This window comes from Tripterygium wilfordii, chromosome 6 (assembly GCF_013401445.1).
Source record: "Tripterygium wilfordii isolate XIE 37 chromosome 6, ASM1340144v1, whole genome shotgun sequence".
NCBI lineage: Eukaryota > Viridiplantae > Streptophyta > Magnoliopsida > Celastrales > Celastraceae > Tripterygium > Tripterygium wilfordii.
Genome location: NC_052237.1, coordinates 975,442 through 998,394, shown reverse-complemented (window position 1 = coordinate 998,394; position 22,953 = coordinate 975,442). Strand labels below are relative to the sequence as shown.

The 22,953-nt window shown below is 36.8% G+C and overlaps 4 protein-coding genes across 19 annotated transcripts; 3 read left to right on the top strand and 1 right to left on the bottom strand.

Moving 5' to 3' along the window:
- Positions 1-103: 103 nt before the first annotated feature.
- On the bottom strand, positions 104-6,693 carry LOC120000008 (protein THYLAKOID FORMATION1, chloroplastic-like). Its single transcript, XM_038847870.1, has 5 exons — positions 6,273-6,693; positions 5,332-5,599; positions 3,154-3,370; positions 882-997; positions 104-540 (listed from the first exon to the last, which is right to left on the bottom strand). The coding sequence occupies exons 1-5, from the start codon at positions 6,472-6,474 to the stop codon at positions 447-449; spliced, it is 897 nt and encodes a 298-aa protein (XP_038703798.1). The 5' UTR covers positions 6,475-6,693; the 3' UTR covers positions 104-446.
- A 2,081-nt stretch (positions 6,694-8,774) lies between these two features.
- On the top strand, positions 8,775-10,677 carry LOC120000071. Its single transcript, XM_038847938.1, has 3 exons — positions 8,775-9,149; positions 10,056-10,213; positions 10,396-10,677. Exons 1-3 carry the CDS (start codon positions 8,882-8,884, stop codon positions 10,666-10,668), a joined length of 699 nt encoding a protein of 232 aa, XP_038703866.1. The 5' UTR covers positions 8,775-8,881; the 3' UTR covers positions 10,669-10,677.
- Positions 10,678-12,056: 1,379 nt separating this feature from the next.
- On the top strand, positions 12,057-12,612 carry LOC120000354. Its single transcript, XM_038848403.1, has one exon. The coding sequence runs from the start codon at positions 12,206-12,208 to the stop codon at positions 12,470-12,472; it is 267 nt and encodes an 88-aa protein (XP_038704331.1). The 5' UTR covers positions 12,057-12,205; the 3' UTR covers positions 12,473-12,612.
- Positions 12,613-15,460: 2,848 nt separating this feature from the next.
- On the top strand, positions 15,461-22,658 carry LOC119999565 (replication protein A 70 kDa DNA-binding subunit D-like). Of its 16 annotated transcripts, XM_038847202.1 has the most exons (18): positions 15,461-15,616; positions 15,705-15,891; positions 16,258-16,329; positions 16,459-16,595; positions 16,885-16,952; positions 17,221-17,359; positions 17,562-17,739; positions 17,910-17,980; positions 19,394-19,595; positions 19,981-20,127; positions 20,235-20,508; positions 20,601-20,697; positions 20,782-20,912; positions 21,007-21,088; positions 21,186-21,315; positions 21,404-21,487; positions 21,887-22,044; positions 22,298-22,658. In XM_038847202.1, exons 10-18 carry the CDS (start codon positions 20,098-20,100, stop codon positions 22,392-22,394), a joined length of 1,083 nt encoding a protein of 360 aa, XP_038703130.1. In that variant the 5' UTR covers positions 15,461-15,616; positions 15,705-15,891; positions 16,258-16,329; positions 16,459-16,595; positions 16,885-16,952; positions 17,221-17,359; positions 17,562-17,739; positions 17,910-17,980; positions 19,394-19,595; positions 19,981-20,097; the 3' UTR covers positions 22,395-22,658. The 16 variants fall into 16 exon arrangements, with proteins under 16 accessions (XP_038703130.1, XP_038703129.1, XP_038703133.1 ...); XM_038847201.1 differs by lacking the exon at positions 15,461-15,616 and having other exon boundaries at positions 15,623-15,891; positions 19,481-19,595; XM_038847205.1 differs by lacking the exon at positions 15,461-15,616 and having other exon boundaries at positions 15,623-15,891; positions 19,481-19,595; positions 19,975-20,127.
- The last annotated feature ends 295 nt before the right edge of the window (positions 22,659-22,953 follow it).

Below are 22,953 nucleotides of genomic sequence, written 5' to 3'. Positions count from 1 at the left end.
CACAAAAAAATGGGTAGAGACCAGAGGGAAGGAAAGACTAGAAAGAGGTGGAGTTTAACTGACAATTTTGCCGACTCTGAATAGTACTAAATCATGTGCAGTATTTGTGGATGGTAGAATACTTCAGGGACAAAAAATTGTTTCAATATAGAGTAATATTCTTATGGAAGTGTAGACAGGTTCCATAGAGATCAATCAAATCTAAAATAGTAAACTACACATTGGTTTTCCGGATATCCCAGAAGGGATGTGATGCCCACATATGTATAAAACACAGACACTCTAACTCTTACCTCAAGAAAAGGGAGAGAACTGTGGGACGTAATGGTCGCGTATAAATAAAACACAGACACTAACTCTTACCTCAAGAAAAGGGAGAAAGAACTGTGATAGCATTAGATGCGAGGGAATCAACATATGTGGTGTGAACTGCTGAAGGGGATGGACTACAGACCAGCATTTTGATATTCTCCCACACACTTTTTGATAGCCTCATCAGCCTTCTGTGATTGAACCCTTTCTTCTCGTTTCTTTTTCTCCCTGGAAAGAAGGAGATGATGATAATAATAATCAGCATGCCATAACAACTCCAAGCAAAAATTATAATCGGGATCAACCCATTTTATGGGTAAGAAAAAGGGATAAAAGGCGCAAAGTAAAGCAATTCTAAGACTTCACAAGCAATCGAAGAATGGCTCAGGAATGAGAAAACAGTGAAACTATGATGTTTACAAATCTTCTCTTGCCGGAACAGACCAATATTTGCATCCCTGCCCCCCACCCCGTCGACCCCAAAAAAAATAATAAATAAATAAATCTTGCAGGAGGCTTAGATCTGAAAAATTAGTTCAAAATATTATGAAATAAAGTAGTGACATTACCTATCCACATACTCCTTCAACAACTCCTTCGCTTGAACCAACTTTGTGAGCAAATTGCGATATACATCTAGATCCCTATCCACACTTCTTTTGCTGACATTTAAGGCAGCACAAAGCTGATGGAACCATAAGAAAATGTAATGTATCAGCAAAAGAATCATATAATTGTTTTCAGGAAATTCATTTGGACGCACCGACTTTGGTTTGTGCAGTTGATAAATGTTATCACACGCATGAGATAATAATTAACTTGAAAACAGTCTTCCAAAAAGAATTACATCCCCAACAAGAAGGCAAAGCCAGTAATAGAAGACATCGACGATAGGACCAGCAAATCCTTCAAACAAGAAGGCTCTAGACTGACTGATTGATGAGTTCAGTTCTTTATCTAAGGCCATGCCCTCAGTAGAGGTAGGAGTCTCAGGTAGTCCAGCTTTTAGGAAAGGCGTTGTTCTTATCCGGTACTCGGTTTCTTCGTTAGATCATATTTGTTTCGTCCTTTTCCTGTGAGTAGGAGATACGGGAGTAGGTATCTCTGGGATGGAATGTCCATCCTGTAAGCTCCTCAAAATATTTTTGACAGTTTTTTATCTCCAAAAACAGGCCAGATGCTCGCATTTCTGTGAAAAATATCAAGAGCCTCACATCTGACTGAATATGTCAGATTACATGCATGGACACTGAAAAATCCTATGGAATAATTCTTGCTTATTGAAAAGGTATGGATTATTAGTCTAAGACAGGGAGGGGATGTCTTCAAGCAAAAGGCCCCTTTAAGTTCATCCAAGCCCTTTTTAAAGAGGACCTTATATAATCCCTTAAGACATTATAGAAGATTGCGGGTCTTTCAGTATTCAGGACTAGAACGCAGAAGTAAAAATGCATCAGCCCCATCACGTATGTGAAGAGATAAATGTCCTACATCGTTTAGTTTGGGTGAATTGTACGTGCATATATATGGTATCCACAATCCAGTCCTCTATCTAATAGTTCCTTTTATACCACTGGTCATCCATGGTTTAACTTGGCCTTTTTGATATACCACACAACTGTCACAAATTTCAATACCTGAAGAAACAGTAGATAAATAAAAAGCATGTGCAGCCATCATCTGAGCATGCTTGCATTATTCTTACCTTCTTAATAAGTTTCTCCATCGAAACTTAATAATGCTAGGAGTTAACATACTGATTCAATTATTTAATGTAAAAAGTATTCCACTATGTGTGTGTATAATAATATATATTGCATGCTTGACCAAAAGAAGACTCCAAACAAAAAATCCCAGGTTGGTTTTAGGCAACCCATAACCCAGCTTCACCTTATATTGGGTCAGCTTAGATTTGAGCTAGAAGAATGAGCATCATAACTTTTTCCTCTAGCGGATGAATATCACAGTTTATGGGTCTAGAAAAGATTTTCCACATCTAGTTAAAAATGTGATTTAATAACGTCAAAAGGCACATGTAATCATGTCTAAAGGCACATGTCAGGGAAAAAAAAAACTTTATAACCTAAGCAACTAGGTTTTTTTTCCCAATCAGTCTGCTTGGCGGAAACCAAAAGATGACTGAACAGAAAATAATTTCATGTAGCATAAGAGACAAATAGGCATGAGAACATGTGTGCAGCCCTATTACCATTTATCAATCACAGGATTGCCATTGTCCAAAGTTTTTCTACATAACAGAACCTTCTTAGCCCATTCTTCTATTTTCTGACTAGGCCTCTTGCACCTTCAATAACCAAGTAAGATATCCCAATTCCCATGTAAAACTATTGCTCAATAGATTCCTCAATTTTTACAAACTAAGACTGGACCCGTCAGTTCTATCAATTTATAACGTACACAAACAAACACAAATACTGGCTAACTTTTTACCCTAGAAAAATACTTTTCTAAAATGAAAAGCAATGAGAACTTGCAAGGAACAAAGGTGTTCAAATATATTCTTTGCCAATTGCCAAGATAAAAAAAAAATCATGAAGTAAAGAGAAAACATTCTAAGCAAATATCACCCAAGGCACAAAGGTGTTCAAATATGTTCTTTGCCAAGATTAAAAAAAAATCATGAAGTAAAGAGAAAATGTTTTAAGCAAGTATCACCCAGCAAACCCCTCTAACTGAAAATAGTGCATTAAAGCAGATTCACAATGCTATCATTGTCCTGCAGGGCCATGCAATTAATTAACTTAAAGCAATGAAATCAATGAATCCACACTGCACGTTAGACACATTGAAAAAGATAGCAGATGGAACACAAAATCCAACCTTTTCCAGTATAGTTGGTTCACTTGCATTTGCAAGCTCAAGGAGACGAAACAGCCCAATAGCGATAAAACGACTGTAGCTGAAACTTTCCTTACTCCCTGCTCTTTCTGCAATGTCCTTTAGTTTCCCCTCAACTTCTCCTTCTCTCGCTGCAAACTCTAGTAATGAATTGGAAGTCTGAGCCCGAGCCCACTCTTCCAACTTTTGTCCATCAGCTCTGCAGTGCAAAGTTATAGAATGATAAGACTTCACTTCAATGCAATCAGAGCACAAATAATTAAAATGGATCATCTAAAGAATTTATAGTGGAGAGAAGATCAGAGAAGGACAGGGGACTGGGACAGCTTGACAATAATTTTCTCATAGCAATGTAGCTTCTATGAGCAAAGATGTGCACATGATTAGGGCCGTCGGTATTATCGGCCATTATCGGTCAACCGACCCATTATCGGCAACCGGTATTCTACCGTCAACCGACCCACTGAGTCGGGTCGATAATGGCAACCGACCCATCCATATGTGGGTCGGTTGATGGTTCCTATAACACCTAGATGTCGGTTGGCCGATAATATCGGCCAACCGACTATTTTATGAAATTGGGTCAAAAGCCCAAATATTACTATATTAGTATATAAACACTTACCTATTATCAATTAACTAACTCATTAACAATTAAAAGTTAAAACCCATTAAGGTATCAGTGTCTAATTGACTAATACATATTACAAACTATAGTTATAGGTATGCTATACAAGTCTATAATTAACTAATAAGTACTTAATTTGTTAATCAAATTCACTAATAATCTAAATCTAAATGACTAAACATGAGCACTAGTAAGTGACCTGTATGTATCACTAAACAACAATACGACATCGAGTCATCAAGACTACACACACAATCAAACATCACGCGTCACAAACCCTAGAACCACTCCACTCCACTCAAGCCAGTCGCAACTCCAATACTCCACTCAAGCTAAGAACCCAGAACCAGAAGAGAAGAAAAGGCAACTACGTCTCTCAGTCAGAGACTCAATCTCACTCGGTCACCCTCAGTCTCGCTCTCGCACTCTTGCTGTCTCGTAGACTCGCACAATCTCTATTTGGGTTAGTTTAATTTCTATTGGCTCTCAAATTAGGTGGTACCACTGCTGTCTTTGTTTGGGGATGGGATTTGGATTTCGCCTTTGACTGGGATGAGATTTGGGATTTCGTCTTTGCTTGCTATGGTTGTGGTTGATAACTTGCCTGAGTTGCCTCTGGTAGGAATATGATAGTGAACCTGTCACTGTGGCTGTGGACCTGTGGTTGATAACTCGGAATCTTGGATACTAGACAGTAATAGCATATATGTGCTTCTGTTTTGTAACTTTTGTTCATCTTTGGCATTATGCAGCTCAGCAATTTTACAGTTATTCATTTCAGATTTTTAGACTTGCATGAGGTCGGTTGTTACCAATAACCGACCCATTGGGCAACCGACAAAGTCGGTTGCCAACCATCACCCGACCCACAAAGGTCGGGCCGATAATGGTTTTAGAATTGGTGCTAAGTCGGTTGATCGGGTCGGGCCGATAATCAACCGACCCGACCCAGTCCCAGCCCTACGCATGATCAGAATGCAACTCTCTTATACAATATAGCATAACTTTAGACTAGAACAGTTTCCAAAAGAGCGAACCCGAGAGCTACTGGTAAAGTTGTTTAACTGCAAACTAGAGGTCCACAAGCTCATTCCTACATACAGCCTCTCTGTGCTGTATGGTAAGGCTGAGTACATCTTTCTCTTCCCCCTGACCCAGCCGCCAATATAGGAGTTTGTGCAAATAGTTGTTTTACCTAACAAGATCAGTCCATCCAGAAAAAATCTAATCTAGACCAGTTTCCAAACCAAACCTCATTCAGTTCACCGTAGTTCTATCCTTTGACCAGAACACTGTAGTTAGAGCAAGTCCTCTGCACAAATCATTTCTATCTTGGCTTCATTTCACACTTTCTTTTTTTCTTTTTCCAGATATTTTGAATGATACGAGAGACTTAGTCTTTTCCCCAATCTTATTAGCAGCATATAGGTTTTAGCTTCAGAAGATATATCTCTGGCATTCTGTAAACAGATGAATTAAGTTACTTATAAAGGCAGCTCCTAATAAACAAGAAAAAAAATCGTTAGACAAACCTGTATTTTTCTGGATCTTCATTCAATGCCTTTATGTATGCTTGGAATATGGCATCTCGATCCTCCTCACTTGGATATCCTTCCATTAGCTGATCATATACAGTAACAAAACCAAGAGCAAACACAGGGTCGTAACGATATGTCCTCTTGTACCTCATCAAGTGTTGCTGGACAATCAGCTCTTGCAGAACTGTGTTATAGATACCGGGGATTGGTCTCTTATATGCCTTCAGAAAATTCATCTTTGTTTCAGCAACAGTTGGAACATCTAAAATTTAAAGTAAACAAACAAATCTAGAGTGAAAATTCAACCAAGGAAGGAAGGAAAAAAATTTAAAAAAAAAAAAAAACATGTGTAGACAAATAAAAGAACTGCTAAAATCGAAGCAAATCAGATTTTGAATTATTCATGATTCACTTGTCTTAATCGGGATTTACAACATAACAATCAATACAAGCTACAACAGCTGATGCACTTATCACCATGAGATTCCTAATTTTGAACCTCAAAATAGCGGAATCAAGTCAATAACTCAACAACAATGGTAATGATCATAAACAAGAGATTTCAAAATCATTTCGGAAGCTAAATGGCAGCCATACAGATGTTCATCTCAACATTCAGAGACAAGAAACATTTTAGTCCATTTGTTGAACTACACAAACATGCTGTACCAGGCCAAAAGCAGTCTAAATCTATGCAAAATTTGCAGAAACGTGAAAAATTCACCAGTAAAAGCCAATAAATGTCACAAGTACGATTCAAATCGTACTATGCTTGGTTTCCGAGTTAATGTTCGATTTAGAACTTTCAAATTTTACATAGACTCCCGCACTAAAAGATCTAGCGAACCGAAACAAACATGGCAACTGCTAGAACGTTTATTCTCTTTTCTTAAATTTTGAGAAGCCAAATAAGTAGCAGCAATGGTAAAGAATACCTGTACTGGCGGACATGCACTGGATAACCGCACGAGGAGTCGAATTCGACGCTCTACCGCGCACGCAGTAGCAGAGTAACCTAGTACGGAAACGGTATCCCTCGAAATTAGAAGCTAGAGAGCGCGTTGACGATTTGAACACTTTTCTCTCACTACAACATTGACCTAATGCCGAGAACGAAACAGAGCTAACCGCGGCCATTCTTTATATTCGTGCAAGTACGCAGAAGAAGAGAGAACTAAAACTGAAAGAGAGACACGATTCAAAGCTTTCCAGTAAAATTTAGCTCATAGAGCAGCCGGAGAGAAAATCCACAAGGAAGATTGCATTGCAGATACTGATTTCCTTCTCGTTTCCTCGGAAAACAAAGAAAAAGACAGTGAAAGTAAGGGGAGATGCGAGAGATCCACGGGTAGCTTATCTAGTGTGACAAAATGGGATTGAAATGTTTTTGAGAAGGAGCCGCTAAGGTTTTGACGCGTGGCTTTGCGCGACTGTGACCTCTAGTCGAGAGATTTTTCGGTACTCTCTCCTCTCTCTCTCTCGGCTATAGCCCAGTTGTGCAGTAGGGACATAATGGGCTTGCGAGCAATACAACGTGATGGGCTGAACCTACTCAATTGGGCCTTATTTACTCTATTTGTTCTGTTGTAATGAAGACAGCCCATATAAGTTTTCGTGTTTTGGGGTTGAGCCTCCTTTATGGAATTTTTTTAAAATGAGGGGTGAAATTTATTTGTAATCATAGTCATTTGTTGATCTTATCCTTATTGAATAAACGTGTAGATGTTATCCACAGACTCACGTGCACATATTCCTTCTGCTCCACTGTTAATGGAAGCAACGTGCTTGGTATCCATATCAATCTACAAAAGGAAAGATTTTACTTGTGAGGTTGGGAAATAAATAATGTCCTAGGCACAATAAGAAAGATTTTGGTGAAAGGGCTTGAACCCATCAAAGGCAAGTCTTCAGGAAGAATCAAGGGGGATAGTGCTACAAACTATGCATCTGTTTAGTAATCCCCAAGGATAAAGCTTAAGAATTTTTGAGGTATTAAGGATGGGATTGTTTCATGTAGATTCACAAGTAGATGCGAAAGCAAGTGAAGACCAATTAGCTCCAAAAAGCTTCCCCAGCCACAAATCTCTCACCAACAACGCTTGTATTGGATCCCCTTCTTGTTTGACAAAATCAGGATTCAGTCATGCTTTGCCTCCCAAAATCTGTGATACAGATGCTCCAAAAAACAGGGAATATAACAAGACAAGAAAGAGAGAAGAATCCTTTAGGACGGTGATGTTTCTGAGCTGCTGGGGTCCTAATTACTAGTTTTTTTTTTTCAGTCATCTTTTCTGTGTAAGTATAGCATTGCATTAGTGTCCGTGTACAGCACTATATGATATAATAAAAGCTAGTGTTCTCCTAAACAAATGTCTTCGTGACTCTGTTTTTCTTTTAGTTATGATACTCAGTAACATTACTAGAATTAATATGGTTTTCTCTAAATTCCATTGAACGGCGATTTTTTTTTTTTTAAGTATCTTGGTGCCTCTATCTTCATTGACAAAGTATGAGTTTGGGAGTGTGTTGCAACTGTACACACCTCACAGGACCACAGTTTTTTGTGACACGCCAAACAGTTTTTCCGTTCCAACTCACCTCACAGCACCACAACTTTTTACCTCACCGTACCTCACCACACTCCCAAACACTTACATTATATGTTGACTTGTCCTACGTAATCAAATTAGGTCAATTATTTTATTTTAGATTAATGTATAAGGTAAACCTTAAGTGATTTTATATTAATATTATTAGTCATCTAATATAACCGTAATTTAGATACGCTAAACGCACCTCACAGTACCACACCGCACCACACCACAGTTTTAAAAATTATGAGCCAAACAGCTTTTTGCGTTTCAACTCACCTCACAGCACCACAGTTTTATAACTCACAGCACCACACCACACCTCACAGCACCTCACAACATTCTCAAACAAGCCCAAAATCACTTCATCACCCACCAAACGAACCCTTAATTTTTCTTGATAGACAGGAAATCAGGAATCAATATATTTTTGGATTAACAATAATAAATTTGGTGTAAACTTAGATAAAAGGGTGTAAACTTATATGAAGCAAATTATTGGTGTAAAGATAACAATCGTGGTGTGCAAATAAAATCACTCAATCTTGTATCTTCTGCAGATTAAAATCAATATATATTCATAGAAAAAAAATACTAAGCTGATGTCTAAGCCTATTAATTTTGCATTGGCAAAATGGGCTGGTCCGGCCTTAATTAAGTTTTTTGGCCCACAATTTAGGCCCTAAACCCAACGAGAACGAACAAAAAAGTAAACCAGTAAAACACTAAAATCCAGTGGCTACTCCAATCCCAAGGACCCCAAACCACTGGAAACCTAAACCGCCTGTTGTTTCTACGAAAACATTGTGCTTTACCAAACTCTATAAAGGTGAAGTGTAGCTCCCGAGCTTCTCCGTCGACACAAATACTCAAAAGTCCACTTCTGCTCTCGTAAAAGAATCTTAGATTGTGTGCTTTCGTTGAAGGATTTAGAAATCAAAGAGAAGGAAATCATGAGTTCTTCAGCAAGCAGAGCTTGGATCGTGGCAGCCAGCATTGGAGCTGTGGAGGCCTTGAAGGACCAAGGAATCTGCAGATGGAATTACGCATTAAGATCAGTACATCAACATGTGAAGAACAACGTCAAGTCAATCTCTGCGACCAATAAGCTCTCTTCCCCAGCTTCTGCTGCGGTTTCTAACAAGCTAAAAGAAGCAAAGGCGAAGCAATCAGAGGAGTCTCTGAGGACAGTCATGTATCTCAGCTGTTGGGGTCCCAATAACTGATCAATTATTAGAGTACCAGCAATAGTAGATTAGTTCCTCGAGAATTTCATCCTGGTCTGTGCGATCAAATCGTGAGAGATCACTGCGACTTGTAAATATGAATGGCCATCGCCGTGTAATGGAAAAAAAATCATATAAAAATGTTAGTCTCTTACCTCAATTACTGTTCTTTTGCTCTCTCATTTCCACCTGGTTCTGTTAATTATCTTATTTTCATAGAATCTGTTTTCTTTCTTCCTCTCGGGGCTCATTACGAAATTTAATTGCTGGTGAGAGGAATATACCATCGATGTTGGTTTGAATTCACTACATATTCCTCAGATGCTAAATGGTCTCAGTTTGGGGATTTTCAAACCAAGACCACCATTGCCACTTGCCAACAAAACTTGCAAATTTTCTCTCTTTTTGCGTTATAGAGATAATTAATTGCCGATAATTAATCATATCAAACAGTTATTAACAGTATGTTGAGGTAATTAAGGAATCAGATTCTGTGTCGACCTGGTTGATTACAAATTGCAAATTTTGAGTTGGGAGTTGAAATTAATTGGCAGTGGTGCATTTCTTTTGGCCGTACTTTCTGCGTCTTTCACTCTGGTGGTTCTACAGGGCTAAAACGTAATTGAAAGGGAAAAACCGTGTGCGCAGGTGCCAAATATTTGAGTAGTAGTTGGACCATCAAGGGTACTAATGTAATTTCATCCACATGGTGTGGATATGCAATCTTCCTTGGGTTTATTTTGTTCCTTAATATATTTTCCTTTTTTTTTGGCTAATAATATATTTTTCCTTTTACGGTTAGAGTTGTAATCTTTTATATTTGGTATTTATAGTATTTGAGTTACCATAATCAATAATCTATATTGGATTTGTCTTGCGATTCTCAAACTTTCTAATCTAGGTAAGCGCCCACAACTTTCTTCGAACACTCAGCTCTCTTTTGTATCTTATATAGCAAAACCATGTGCGCTAGATGCATGCATCATCAGTACGGGCATTAAAGTCTTATCCACTCGAATCAGTGGCCACCCACCAAAAACCAAGAATACCACTGGTGTTGTTAATGCCCATATCCACCAAATTTGCCAATTGTTTTCTCCAAACTTTTTTGGCTCTCCTTTCCCTCAAAACTATATATAAGCTGCTCTGACGATGTTACATTTCATCAATTCACTGAGTTTTCTATATCTCCCATTTACACTACTACTCAGAAAAAACCTAAGAGAGCGATTGAAGCATAGACGAAGATGAGCTCAACAAGCAGAGCATGGGTCATAGCAGCTAGTGTTGGAGCTGTGGAGGCCTTGAAGGACCAAGGAATCTGCAGATGGAACTACACATTAAGATCAATCCATCAACATGCCAGAGAACAAGTGAGGTTAATTTCCCAGGCTAAGAGGCTCCCTTCTCAGTCTTCTGCAATGGTTTCGAATAAATTGAAGGAAGAGAAAGCAAGGAAATCAGAGGAGTCGCTTAGGAAAGTCATGTACTTGAGTTGTTGGGGTCCTAACTGAAGTACTGTTATTTACTCGATCAATTAGAGATGATTGTAACTGGAAATTAAGTTTTGTACAAAAGGGAAACTGCTCTATCAAACTCCAATTAAAAATTTTGAGAAAATTGTTACCTGATTATGATTCTTGCTTATCGTTCCTTAATTGTTCTTGCTTGTATGTATTTTATTCCTTTGATTTTTTGCTAGGTCAAATATATGTTTGTGCAACTGCTAGTCTGCTAGGATGCGTGCCTTATCCAAAAAAAAAATCTGCTAGGTTGAGGGATATATTTTCATCCTTTTTGAGGATTTTCCAGGCTAGCGAATGCTCCGCATATACAGCAACTAGTACTTATTTCGTCCCTGAAATCTCATTAAACTTATTTTGTCCATGAAATCTCATTAGCAGAAATCAAAACCAAATCAGAGACTAAAGTGAGGTTCTTTTATTAGGCTAGCTTTTCTTTATTGTCATTAATTACTCTGATTGAGAGTCGAATTCTGAGTCTTTCCAACGTGTATTAGACTATCTACAAATTATGTCAAAGGGGAATGTCACAAGAGATTTTTTTTACGCCCTATTAGGGATAAACAGGATACTTTCTATAATTGAGGGACGAAATTATGAAAAAAAAAGTTTAAGGATAAAAATGAAATCACATGTATAATTGAGGGACGGAAAGCTATTTTTAACCGAAACCACTATGCTTTGATCATCTAACGTGGCAGAGATGTGCAATCTCCTTGAGCAAGGCTCCAATTATTAGCTACAACATATCCCCTTGAGTTAGGCTCCAATTATTAGCTACAAATTGTTCCCAAAAATCATATTAAATCATGATTTTTTTAATATCATATTAGAGTTTAATGATTAAAAATCATATTAAATCATGATTTTTTTAATGTCAAATTAGAGCTTAATGGTTACGAATTAGTGTTTACGATTGAGAGTTTAGAATTTTGTGTTTACGGCTTAAGTTTTATTGTTTAGGATTTATAGTTTAGAATTTTATTTTTTCAAAATCTACCATATTTCGTGAACACCAAAATATTCAATCACATATTCTAATTCATGATTTAACATAATTTTATAGGAGAATTGGAGTTAAAATTGGAGCAACATCCCATCTTCCTTAGCCGACTTGCTCCATGGAGAAAAGTTTTGGCTTTTTTGTATTTTACATAGCAAAACCTTGTGCGCTAAATGGCAAATGCGTGCATCACCAGTACATCCAAATTGCATTTACCAAAACCCCGTTTTGTCCTTATCTGACTAGAGTGACTTCAACATACAAGTCGTCAGGGCATTAAAGTCTTATCCACTCGAATCAGTGGTCATCCACCAAAAACCAAGAATACCACTGCTTTTGTCAATGCCCAGATCCACCATAATGTGCCTCTTGTTTTCTCCAAACTTTTGGCTCTCCTTTCCCCTAAAACCTGTATATAAGATGCTCTGACGATGTTTCCTTCATCAATTCACCGAGTTTTCTATATCTCCCATTTACACTACTACTCAGAAGAAAACTAAGAGAGCGATTGAAGCATCGACGAAGATGAGTTCAACAAGCAGAGCATGGATCGTAGCAGCTAGTGTTGGAGCTGTGGAGGCCTTGAAGGACCAAGGAATCTGCAGATGGAACTACACATTAAGATCAATCCATCAACATGCCAGAGAACAAGTGAGGTCAATTTCTCAGGCTAAAAAGCTCTCTTCTCAGTCTTCTGCGATGGTTTCGAATAAATTGAAGGAAGAGAAAGCAAGGAAATCAGAGGAGTCGCTTAGGAAAGTCATGTACTTGAGTTGTTGGGGTCCTAACTGAAGTACTGTTATTTACTCGATCAATTAGAGATGATTGTGACTGGAAATTAAGTTTGTACGAAAGGGAAATTGCTCTATCAAATCCCAATCAAAAAATTTTGACAAAATTGTTACATGACTATGATTTCGTTCCTTGCTGTTCTTGCTTTTGTGTATTTTATTCCTTTGAATTGTTTCTTGGTCAAATATATGATTGTGCAACTTCTTGGATGAGTGCCTTCTAAAAAAAATGCTAGGTTGAGTGATATGTTTTCATCCTTTTTGAGGGTTTTCTAGGCTATCGAATGCTCCACATATTCAGCAACTCGTGAAACCACTTGGGTGATACTATTGGTGAATTTATCTTGGGTGAAATCATATCAATTCAGAAAATCTTGAGTTTAATTCTCAAGTGGAACAAACTTACGTGACTACGCACTATGCTTTGATCCAATTTACTCGAGTGGTGGGAAATTGTTGTGCGCATGAGTCGATTGTCCTAGTTTAGAGTCATACCGGATGTCCAAACAATAAACTGGCATGGTGTGTTCTTCCAGTGAAAAAAAGCTCTTGAACTCTTGATGTGCTGAGTCCTAAAGCAAAATGAAATTCATTTGTAATTGCTGAGGCAAGTATATTGAGATGCCACAATCATGTATTTCGAATGAATTTTGGCAGACTAGGGCCTAGGCTCATCTCCTCTATGCTGACAACTTATAAGATTATGAAATAGGAATTTGTACAAGAACTTGAACGAAGAAAAATGCAGAGACGATTAACCCCTTACAAATCATGAGACGATTAATCCAAAAGAAGAAAGCCAACATATCAGAAGTTTTGGACATGTTTCAGCCAACATTCCACCACTCCAGAATCAGCTATCAACATTTGAGAAGTATTGGTCATGTTTCAGCATTTCCTTGACCTGCTGTCTTTATGTTTCATTTTGCTCGCCTATGGTTATTTGATTCTCATTTCAGAAGTTCTGTTTTCTTTCTCCTGTCCTACTGTAGATTTCTTAGGCCATCCCATTTGATGCCCTACTGTTCTTCTTTATTGGTTCTATATATTTTGCTGCTTATCAAAAAAGCAAGAAGAAGAAAGCCAAATTTACGGCTGGGCTTTTGGGTTTTTCTTAGGAAAACTTTAGTCACACCCCACCTTTTACTAAAGACACCGCAATTTGAGTTGACCATCCCTTGTAAAACTCAGTTGACGGGGTGTCTTTAGTAAAAAGTGAGGTGTGACTAAAGTTTTCCTTTTCCTTATGATGCACGAACGTAAGCCCAGAAGAGAATGACCAGCCTGTTAGAATATTGGGGCAGTTTAATAAGTTTGGCCCATGTAAGGGTTCTTTCTGGACTCCTAGGATTCTTAAACGACGACGTTTACGTATCAACAAGAAACAAACGACACAACTTTCCTCCAGCACTTGGGGGTTAAAATTTAAAAAACAGAATCATCAGCCGCTAGTAATTAGACAACCAAGGTTCAAGCCCTGGTATGGCCAAAACCAGATGCTATACATGTAACTGATCTCAATTGCACCACCTTGTTTCCCTCTCTATATATTCCTGGCTCTATTAACTTAGCTCATCACCTCTCAAGTCTTTATCATAATACACAGTCTGATAAATCAAAAGAGAGAAGAAAATGTGTTGGAAGACTATGGCCAGGCTAGTTGCAGCAGTTGAGGATTTGAAAGATAAAAGGCTTGATACATCTAATTCCACCTTGCGATCTCTGCCACACGATCAACATGGCAATAACAATGTGGGACCCTCTTCAACTCAAATTGGAAGGTGGTCTTCATCATCATCCTCAATTTCTTCCTCAAAAAAGGAATTCAGCCAAAAGAAGCTGAAGCAATCTGAAGAATCACTCAGAACGGTGATGTACCTGAGTTGTTGGGGACCCAACTAAATTAAAAGTGGTGTAGTGTAATTTTATCCACAATGCAATATAATGTTTTTTTTTATCTCCACAATTCACTATGATGTAATTGTGATATAATACAAATCCATCGGATTCTAGGTTCAATCGTTGACCATGTCAAAAGATCTAAGGAATGAAAGTTACTTTAGGTAAAAACTTAGCATTTTCAAATCACTGTGTACTTGAGAATTGTGAGTAACTCAAATAACATTCATGTGTATAGTATCTTATAGAGGTCTCTGGTACAATATCATGTTAGTTTGGTAATTAATAGGTTAAACTAGTGTCATTTATGTCATTGGGTATATGTGTACTTAGCCAGTTAGCCTTAGCTTTCATGGTGTTTGGAAAATCAATCATGAATATCGTGTAACCAAGTTCTCTTTGAGATCATTGTAAGGATCGATCCATCAATGATCGTTCCAATCTCGAGCTCGAATCTCTCCCACCCCGCTTTTTCTTGTATTTTAAAAAAATGGCTATATCCGATTGTTGGAGTTCAATTTGTTTTATAGTAAATAAAACCCACGAGTGATTTTGGGGTAGGAGTTGAAGAGCAATTAATTTTCAAAATGACACGATTTTAAATCAAAGGAGAATAGTTCCACTCCTGTATCATCGATCATGTAATGTCAATATCATGCCTGCTCACTGGACACTGGCCATAAAATATTAAAACTGCCTTGCAGAAGCCAGGTTAGATTAGAATACAGTTAGTTGTCAATTCACCATTTTCATATTTATACACCGTCTCATACGTCTTGATGTCAGGACGAAATAAACAGCTCTTGTGGGCACGTAAGAGCAACAGCTGCAGGACAAACACTCGAACGATACCCAACTGTTTGTTGGTGCTTTCGGCTTTCCACGTACTTTCCATTATAAATAAATGGAATTGAGTCATTGACAAATATTACATTCTAAAGTGATATATAATCTATCTATTATCTATCTATCTATTACTTTCTATTCTAAACTTGGAAGGATTGGGGTGATTTGGTGGCGAGTAGGCCATTTTTTCTTTACCCGTGCGAATGGCTTAAGCAAATGGTCAGAGTTGTGCATTGAGTGGTAGAGTGAAACGACGTCGTTTCCTTTATCTTTATTTTGTTTTTTTCGCCGTGCGCCACACTCGCGCATCAACCACTATTCTTTGGTCATCTGCGTCAGGCCGCACATGTTTTTGTTTCGTTTTGTATGGTGGGACGAACGACTTTTTCCCTCTGCCAAGGTTAGGTCATTCTACCTTTTCCTTCTCTGTGTTTCATCGTTTTGCTCGGCCTGGATGCAAATTAGTTAATTCATCGTGCTGCTGTCAGTTTTACCAGATCCGATTCATACTTCTTCAGAACAGCAAAGACAAGGCTCGTCTGCCTAATACGATTGTATTTTCTAGGGTTTTCAATCTGACTGTATTGTGGCCTTCGTATGTTAATTGGCTTGTGGCCTTCGTATGTTAATTGGCTCGTGGTCAACAGAGATTCCAAGTTAACGAAATTCATCGAGGTTAGTGTTTCCAGATTAACTTTGAAATTGATGCTTTCTTTGGTGATTTGAGAAAATGTAGGCAAACGGCGCAAATCATTGTACTATTTTTGCTACAATGTTCGCATATTGGGATTTCAAGTGTTTTTATATTACAAGCTGCTCTCCTTTCCTCATAATTTTGTTTATGAAATCACAGTAAAAGAGGAGGAGATTTTAGTTGTTTATCATGCAATTATGTAATGATGCTTTAGAAGATACAAACAAATAAAGAAATAAAATATTTCTAAATTTACTATTTCTTGGGTACTGTAATGATGTAATCAGCAATTGCTGTGTGTGAGTTAGCTGAGAATGGGATTAATACTCCTTTTCCAACGACCGCAGCTTGCTCAGGCTTTAATTAAAACGTTTTTGCCGGCTTCTTCCCACAAAACAAAACTAATCGAGGCATCACAGGTTTGATTCATTAATCTCTTCTTCAGCAAAACATGGTATACATTGTGAAATTAAATTTATTAAGAAAGCAGGATGTCTTCTCGTTGCAAATAGTTATATATATAGTTTGGCTCGGATTTTGTTTTGCAGATTTTCACCTCTCCTACTGTGAGCAATGAAGTCAGTAGTTTATTTTTGCTTCGCCTCGATGCAAATCAGTTAATTCATCATGCTACTATGAGTTTTAGTCGTCGTCCCTCGCCGCTGTTCACACTGCCTCATCAAAGGTGAGCTCATTCACTGACCGTCATTTTCTGCATCACCGTCTGTTTCACTTCGCATGTTTGTCCTCTTATGTGATTTTTTATAAATCCTTTTTGGTCTCCTACTTCTCTTTAAGTTGTTCCTAGCACCCTCCGTAAAAAATTATGATAAACCCACTAGCATATGATGTTCTCCTGGATTGAAACAAAAAATTAAAGACAAATTCGTGTGATCTTTATAAAACAATTACTGAATGCGATTCTGCTTCTTTTTAACACCTAAATTCTTTCTTTCTTTCTAAACTTCCTGCAGCCGTTTCGTTGCTGCGCAAAATTTCCTCACTACTTCAGCACGTAATTTTGAATCTCTGTATTTTCAAGGTCTGTTAATACATTGTATTTTATGATATTGTGCCCTACTTTTAACACTTGAATCTTCCTAATTAGGTGCATTTCTGTTAACATTTCCATTGACACAAAATTTTTTTTTAAATGCATAATGTGTGTTTAATATAAAAAGAAATTAAGTTCACTGTTTACAAAAGATCAAGTGTAGAGTGTGTAATACGTGAACAAGATGCTTCATTTTGTGAAATTCCTGAATGCCAATATATTCCTTTTATGTTATTCTGCCATATATATATAATAGGATGCAAGAAGGAGAGTGCAGTAGGAATAATAGAAAAAGGCGGAGGAATATAATGATTACTCGTGGACACACCATTCGACAGAATGTTATCCCTGAAACTTGTACAACGCCTGCACCACAACCTACACATCAACCACATGTAACGTCTTCTTCCACCGATGAAGATAAGCTTGATTTTGGTCATCCTGCTCATACTTGCCAGTATTGTGGAGCTATATTTTGGTTCACTGAACGAATCAAGTGCTATAGTGCTCATCTTTGTAATGGAATACTATGTATAAACTGTTGTTGTGCTTTTAATTGATAGTACAATTCTTTTTTCTCTGCTCAACTTCTTGTAGATCATAGCTTGCCCAAGGATTTTTCATCAGCAGCCACTCTTCAGTCTCCGTATTACTTAATTTATATTACTGAATTTCGTGGTGGGATTTGACCGTCAGTGATCAGTGGCTTTTGAAAAATATTGGAACTACAACAGTGCTATAGTGCTTTTAAATTCCTTACGATTTTAATTGAGTGGTGAGTTGCCAGCTGACTCCTCTTGCATTCTCCTTTCATAATTCCTCTGTATATTTGCTCATGCCTACTTGATTCTTATTACAAAATACTTGATGGATTTTGTGTTTAGAGTGCTTCTTTTGGTTTCATCTCTCTCGCTATAACTCATCTTTTGCTTCTTTGTTCTGTAGGAGCGTTGCACAATTTCTGGATATCGTGCTTTCTCATGGTTCACTGTGGAATATTTGAATCTGAATCCAAGGTAAATCATTCCTAAAATTTCAACACTTCTTCTATCGCTTTTCCTGATGCAGGGCCGTTGAACTAAGTATCATTAAACTTTCCAATACATATCTACATATCTTTTGCAAGAATACTTCTTTACACATTTTTACTGGAGGGTTATTAAGGCTGACTAACTGACACTGCCAAATGAGTTCATCAATGTCAGTCTTTAGTTGCATAATTTCAGCTCTGCATAAGAACTGCTTATTACTTCTTTTTGAGAGTTGTATATTTCTAACTACATTTATCACCTGGAAGCTCTTTTAATTTACAAAAAATATCTCCAAATATCACTACACAATAACTTCAGGACAACTATGAGCGTAAGGTAGTAACAATATTTTTTTGGTAATTCAATCATAGAAGTTAGTTCAAGAAACTTCTACAATTTAATTTATAACTTATTTTTATTTCTTTCATGGTCTAGCATTACTGTAATACTTCTTTAGCATTACGTTATTTTTTAAAATCCTACAAGAAGTGGTTATTCATTTTCTTTTCTTGAAAATTATGACTCTTCATTTATGTAGGAAGGCAGGAGGTGGATCTCAAAGTTGTAGTTGTTGAGATCCCTAAGATCATCAATAATCACATTCCATATTACGTAGATACTCCTTTTTATAAGAAAAACTCAGCTAATAACTAAATATGCTGCCATAAAACCATTGCTCTTATAATTTAATTATTTTTGCCTTTCATTAATTTTATTAATGATATTTTGGGGGATATATTTGTCAAAATGGTTCGCTCATTTTGAATCAAAGTGACGTTCATATATTTTCCCACATTCAAATTAAAACACCGGCCACAAGGCCCGATGATATGAGTCATGGCCTCTTTTTGTTTTTCATTGCAGTTTGTACAATAAAATCCTCTTAATTATTAATAACAATATCAAAAAACTTGGTAAGATAATAATTTTGCTAATTCCACAAGCCAAAGTTATGAAATCTTACATTACACCAACCACCAGGAAACTAGAATTTTGTGCCTTCAACTTCACCCTTCAGGATTTTGGAAGCCCCTACAAATGATGAAATCACCAGTCCATTCCGTCAAATAATGACCTTTCAAACACCTGCTTCATTAATACCCAAGACAGCAAACTTAACAGTAGTAAAGTGGGTACACTATAAATTACCTGCATAATGGTAATAGATGGTAAGTACACCTTTATTTGTTTGTCCTATATCATACAAACTCCTTCTATATAACCCCAGGTACTGAATATAAAAACTCACCCACTAATAATAATATGCCACATCTCTTCATCAAAGCCCTCCACTTGTTGCTTTGTGATGCTCTTTATTTTGTCGTTTTCAATGTGTCCACTGTTGTCATCTTCTGCTTCAGATTACATTTACCTCAGTACATGCACCTGCTCTGACAGGAATCAGAATCACCTGCTCTTTAAAATTTACTTAAAGAAGTCCCGTATATCATCTTCCAACTAAATCAACATCTATCTGGATTTCAGTCGGTGAATGCATCTCTTCTCACACAAATAACCTGCCTCCACCAGTTATTTCAAAAGCTTTGCTATATCGTCTTCGACGTGCGACAACGCTGCCGTAATTTCTCAAGCTCCTAAGGTCTGTGCTCAGTATTTTCTTGGTTATTCGTGTTTCATTTATTGGTATTCCCTGAAAGAATATCAATTAACTCCACCCATCATTCCTTCGTTAGGTAGCTCAATTTATAGAATCTTACTGAGCTTCGCTCAGGATCATCATTTTGTGTCCTCGGTGTTTCCATTGTCTTTCAATTTTTGTTTGCTTCACTTCTCTCTAGCTATTTCATCTATACTTAATTATGTATTTCAGCCGTCAATTTTGGTCTATCTACAGCAATAAATACTCCACAATAGGAAATTTCAAAGTTTCAATAACTCCATTTGAAATGTTGAGTTTCTTTGCTGGTTTCATTATTTTAGTTTTCCATGTTTAATATAACTTCGCTTCTGCCGTTAAGTTACAGAACAACATGGAACATACACCATTGTCTAAGCTGGAGGAAGGACACCGGGGTTACAAGATCAAAGCCCGAGTTGCGAGAATCTAGAATTCTACAAATCCAACATTACAAGACCAACTGATGAGTATCGATTTTCTATTGGTTTACGAGGTAAATGAAAATTAATATTACTAAAAAATGTTAGTGAACATATCTACAATATGCTAATCCTTGTCATAATGTTGTGAAACTTTTTAGAGCTAATAAACCTTTACCAGGGTATGAGTATACAAGGATCGATTAGACAGGAGGATGCACATCATATGAAAGAATTACTTATAGAAGGGAAGATTTATACACTCACAAACTTCATTGTTGGTGCTGCAAAAAAGAGTTACAGAGTTTCAGACCATAAAAATATTGTTTGTGTCGGCACATGGACAATAATCAGAGAAGTATATGAACCAGAAACAACTATTCCAATGAATTATTTCCACTTCGTCGACGACAATATCTTAGAATCGAGGTTATATAATGATGTGCAACTTACTGGTAAAAAAACTTGACTTTAAATATACACTACCCATTATCTGTCATTATATTTCATAAATTTCTAATTTTATCCTACTCCCTCTCTTTTGCAGATGTCATGGGTTTTTTGATCTCTGTTAGTCAGATGACAAACACTCAAGCAAATGGAAGAATGGTGCCCAAAAAGAACTTAATCATTCAAACCACGAGGTAATAACTACATGCACAAATCCATCTCTGAGTTAAATTTATTTACACAATTAAAAATTAATTACTAATCTATATTTAATACAGAAACAAAACAATACCTATCACATTATGGGGTGATGTGGCAGAGGCCTTTCATGAAGAAGATGCATTAGAATTGGCTACAGAAGATACTGTCATAATCATTCTTTCTTCAATGACTGTAAAGGCATTTAGAGGTATTCCATATTTATCAATAAACATATTAAAATTTATATAATTCCATGCATTCATTTGCAACTAAAGTGCTAATTTTTTTGGTCATACTTGCAGCTGATACAACACTGTCAAGCACATCGGCAACAAAGATATACCTCAATATGAAAATAGAAGAAGTTGACATTTTCCGCAAGAGGTAAGTTTTATAAACATCATTTCAACTTATACAATCTGCAAAACTATTATTTATAGATCACTAATTTACTTAATTGTATAAAAATCTTCGTCCAAAGTTTCAAATGCACAAAAAAACTCAGTTTTGTCAATCAATCACTCAACTCAATGCTGGATATAACAACTAATAGAGAGGCGAAGAACAATACTGTTTCAGAGTTGTTGTCTCTCGATAGAACTGCTGACAAAGTAAGTATTTACATCAACTTTTACTTTAAACTGCCTCATTTTGAACATACATATGATGACTGCTTATTGCAATAAATAATATGAGCAGGGGAAAATTTATTTATGCGTGGCCACCATAGCAGAGATAGATGCATCTAAAGGATGGTGGTACAACGCATGTCCTAAATGCAAGGTAAGTGTACTTAACAATAACAAAATGATGCTCTGTAGAAAGTGCGGAAAATCAGGAGGACTACCAATGCCATGGTAATTTATTTATTTACAAATTCAATATTTCTCTTTTATCTGATATTTCCTCAACATCAAATATAAAATATAGTGTGTAACCAACGGGTACAAAGTCAATATCTTGGTCACAGACGAAACAGGAGATGCTAAATTCCTCCTTTTTGGAAACCATGTCGAAAGACTCGTTAAGATATCAGCGAGCACTTTATGTAATCAGAAAGACAATAGCAGAAATGTTGTTCCACAGATTATCAACAATCTGATTGGAAGGAAATACAAATTCAACGTCTCGATCAATGACCGTGAAAATGACCCAACTATCATAACTTTTAACGTCTCATAGGTCTTGGAACTAACACACAATGTGGAAGCTCTTCACATTGTAGACATGGAGAAACCTCGCACTGAAGCATCCATGGGATTTTCTGCTGCTGGTTCAACTGACTCACAAAACAATGCAGAAGATGATCTTATAAGCCATTCTGCCAACAAAAGAACCAGGTACAAAACAAGCTAACTTTTATACAGTAGTTAATACAATTTATGAATGATACTATACCATCATCCACATATATTTCATTACAACATTGCTTTATCATCTCATTTATCACCATATACATACATTTTTTTCACACTTCTTCAAATATGTATTACTTCTATTCTAAACTTGGAAGGATTGGGCTGATTTGCTGGCGATTTGCCCGTCTTTTCTTTACCCGTGCAAATGCCTTAACAATAAATATTTATGAAACAGAGGAACGATGGAATCAGAAGAAAAGATTTGCAATGATAACTCTATAAATGCAGAGCAATGTCCAAGCATCTCAAAGGGGAAAAGGAAGATGTCATGATCATACGTACCTGCTAAAAATTAACTTCACTTTTGTCTCCTGCGTGTTTATAAACTCCATCTATGGCTTTTGTTTTCCCTACAAGATAGTGCACAACCTATCCTCAACTATGTGTTAACTTAAATTTTGTTCATGGATAGGGAATGCTATGTGCAATCCTCAACTATGTCTTAAGTTAAATTTTGTTTATGCGTAGTGAATGCTGTAAATAGCTTATGAACTATTATCGATGAAATATATTTCAAGTTTTAAAAATGACTTTGCCTTTTCATATCTCATTTGCTGTTTCTAAATTAGTTGTTTTATATTTGGCTACTTCGGCTGAGTTTGGTTTTGTTGGGGATTCTATTTCCTTCAGCTGTGTGTAGTTTTACCATATGCTAACTCCCTAATTTACATGCTTTTCTCTCTGTAAAAACCAAATCATAAAGAAAACAATGATGATCACCCATCCACATAAGAACAACACAGAATATTATGAACCCAATATATATATTACATAATCAACAATACAAATCAAGTCTCCAGAAGCTATAATGCATTCAGTTGCAATGCATAA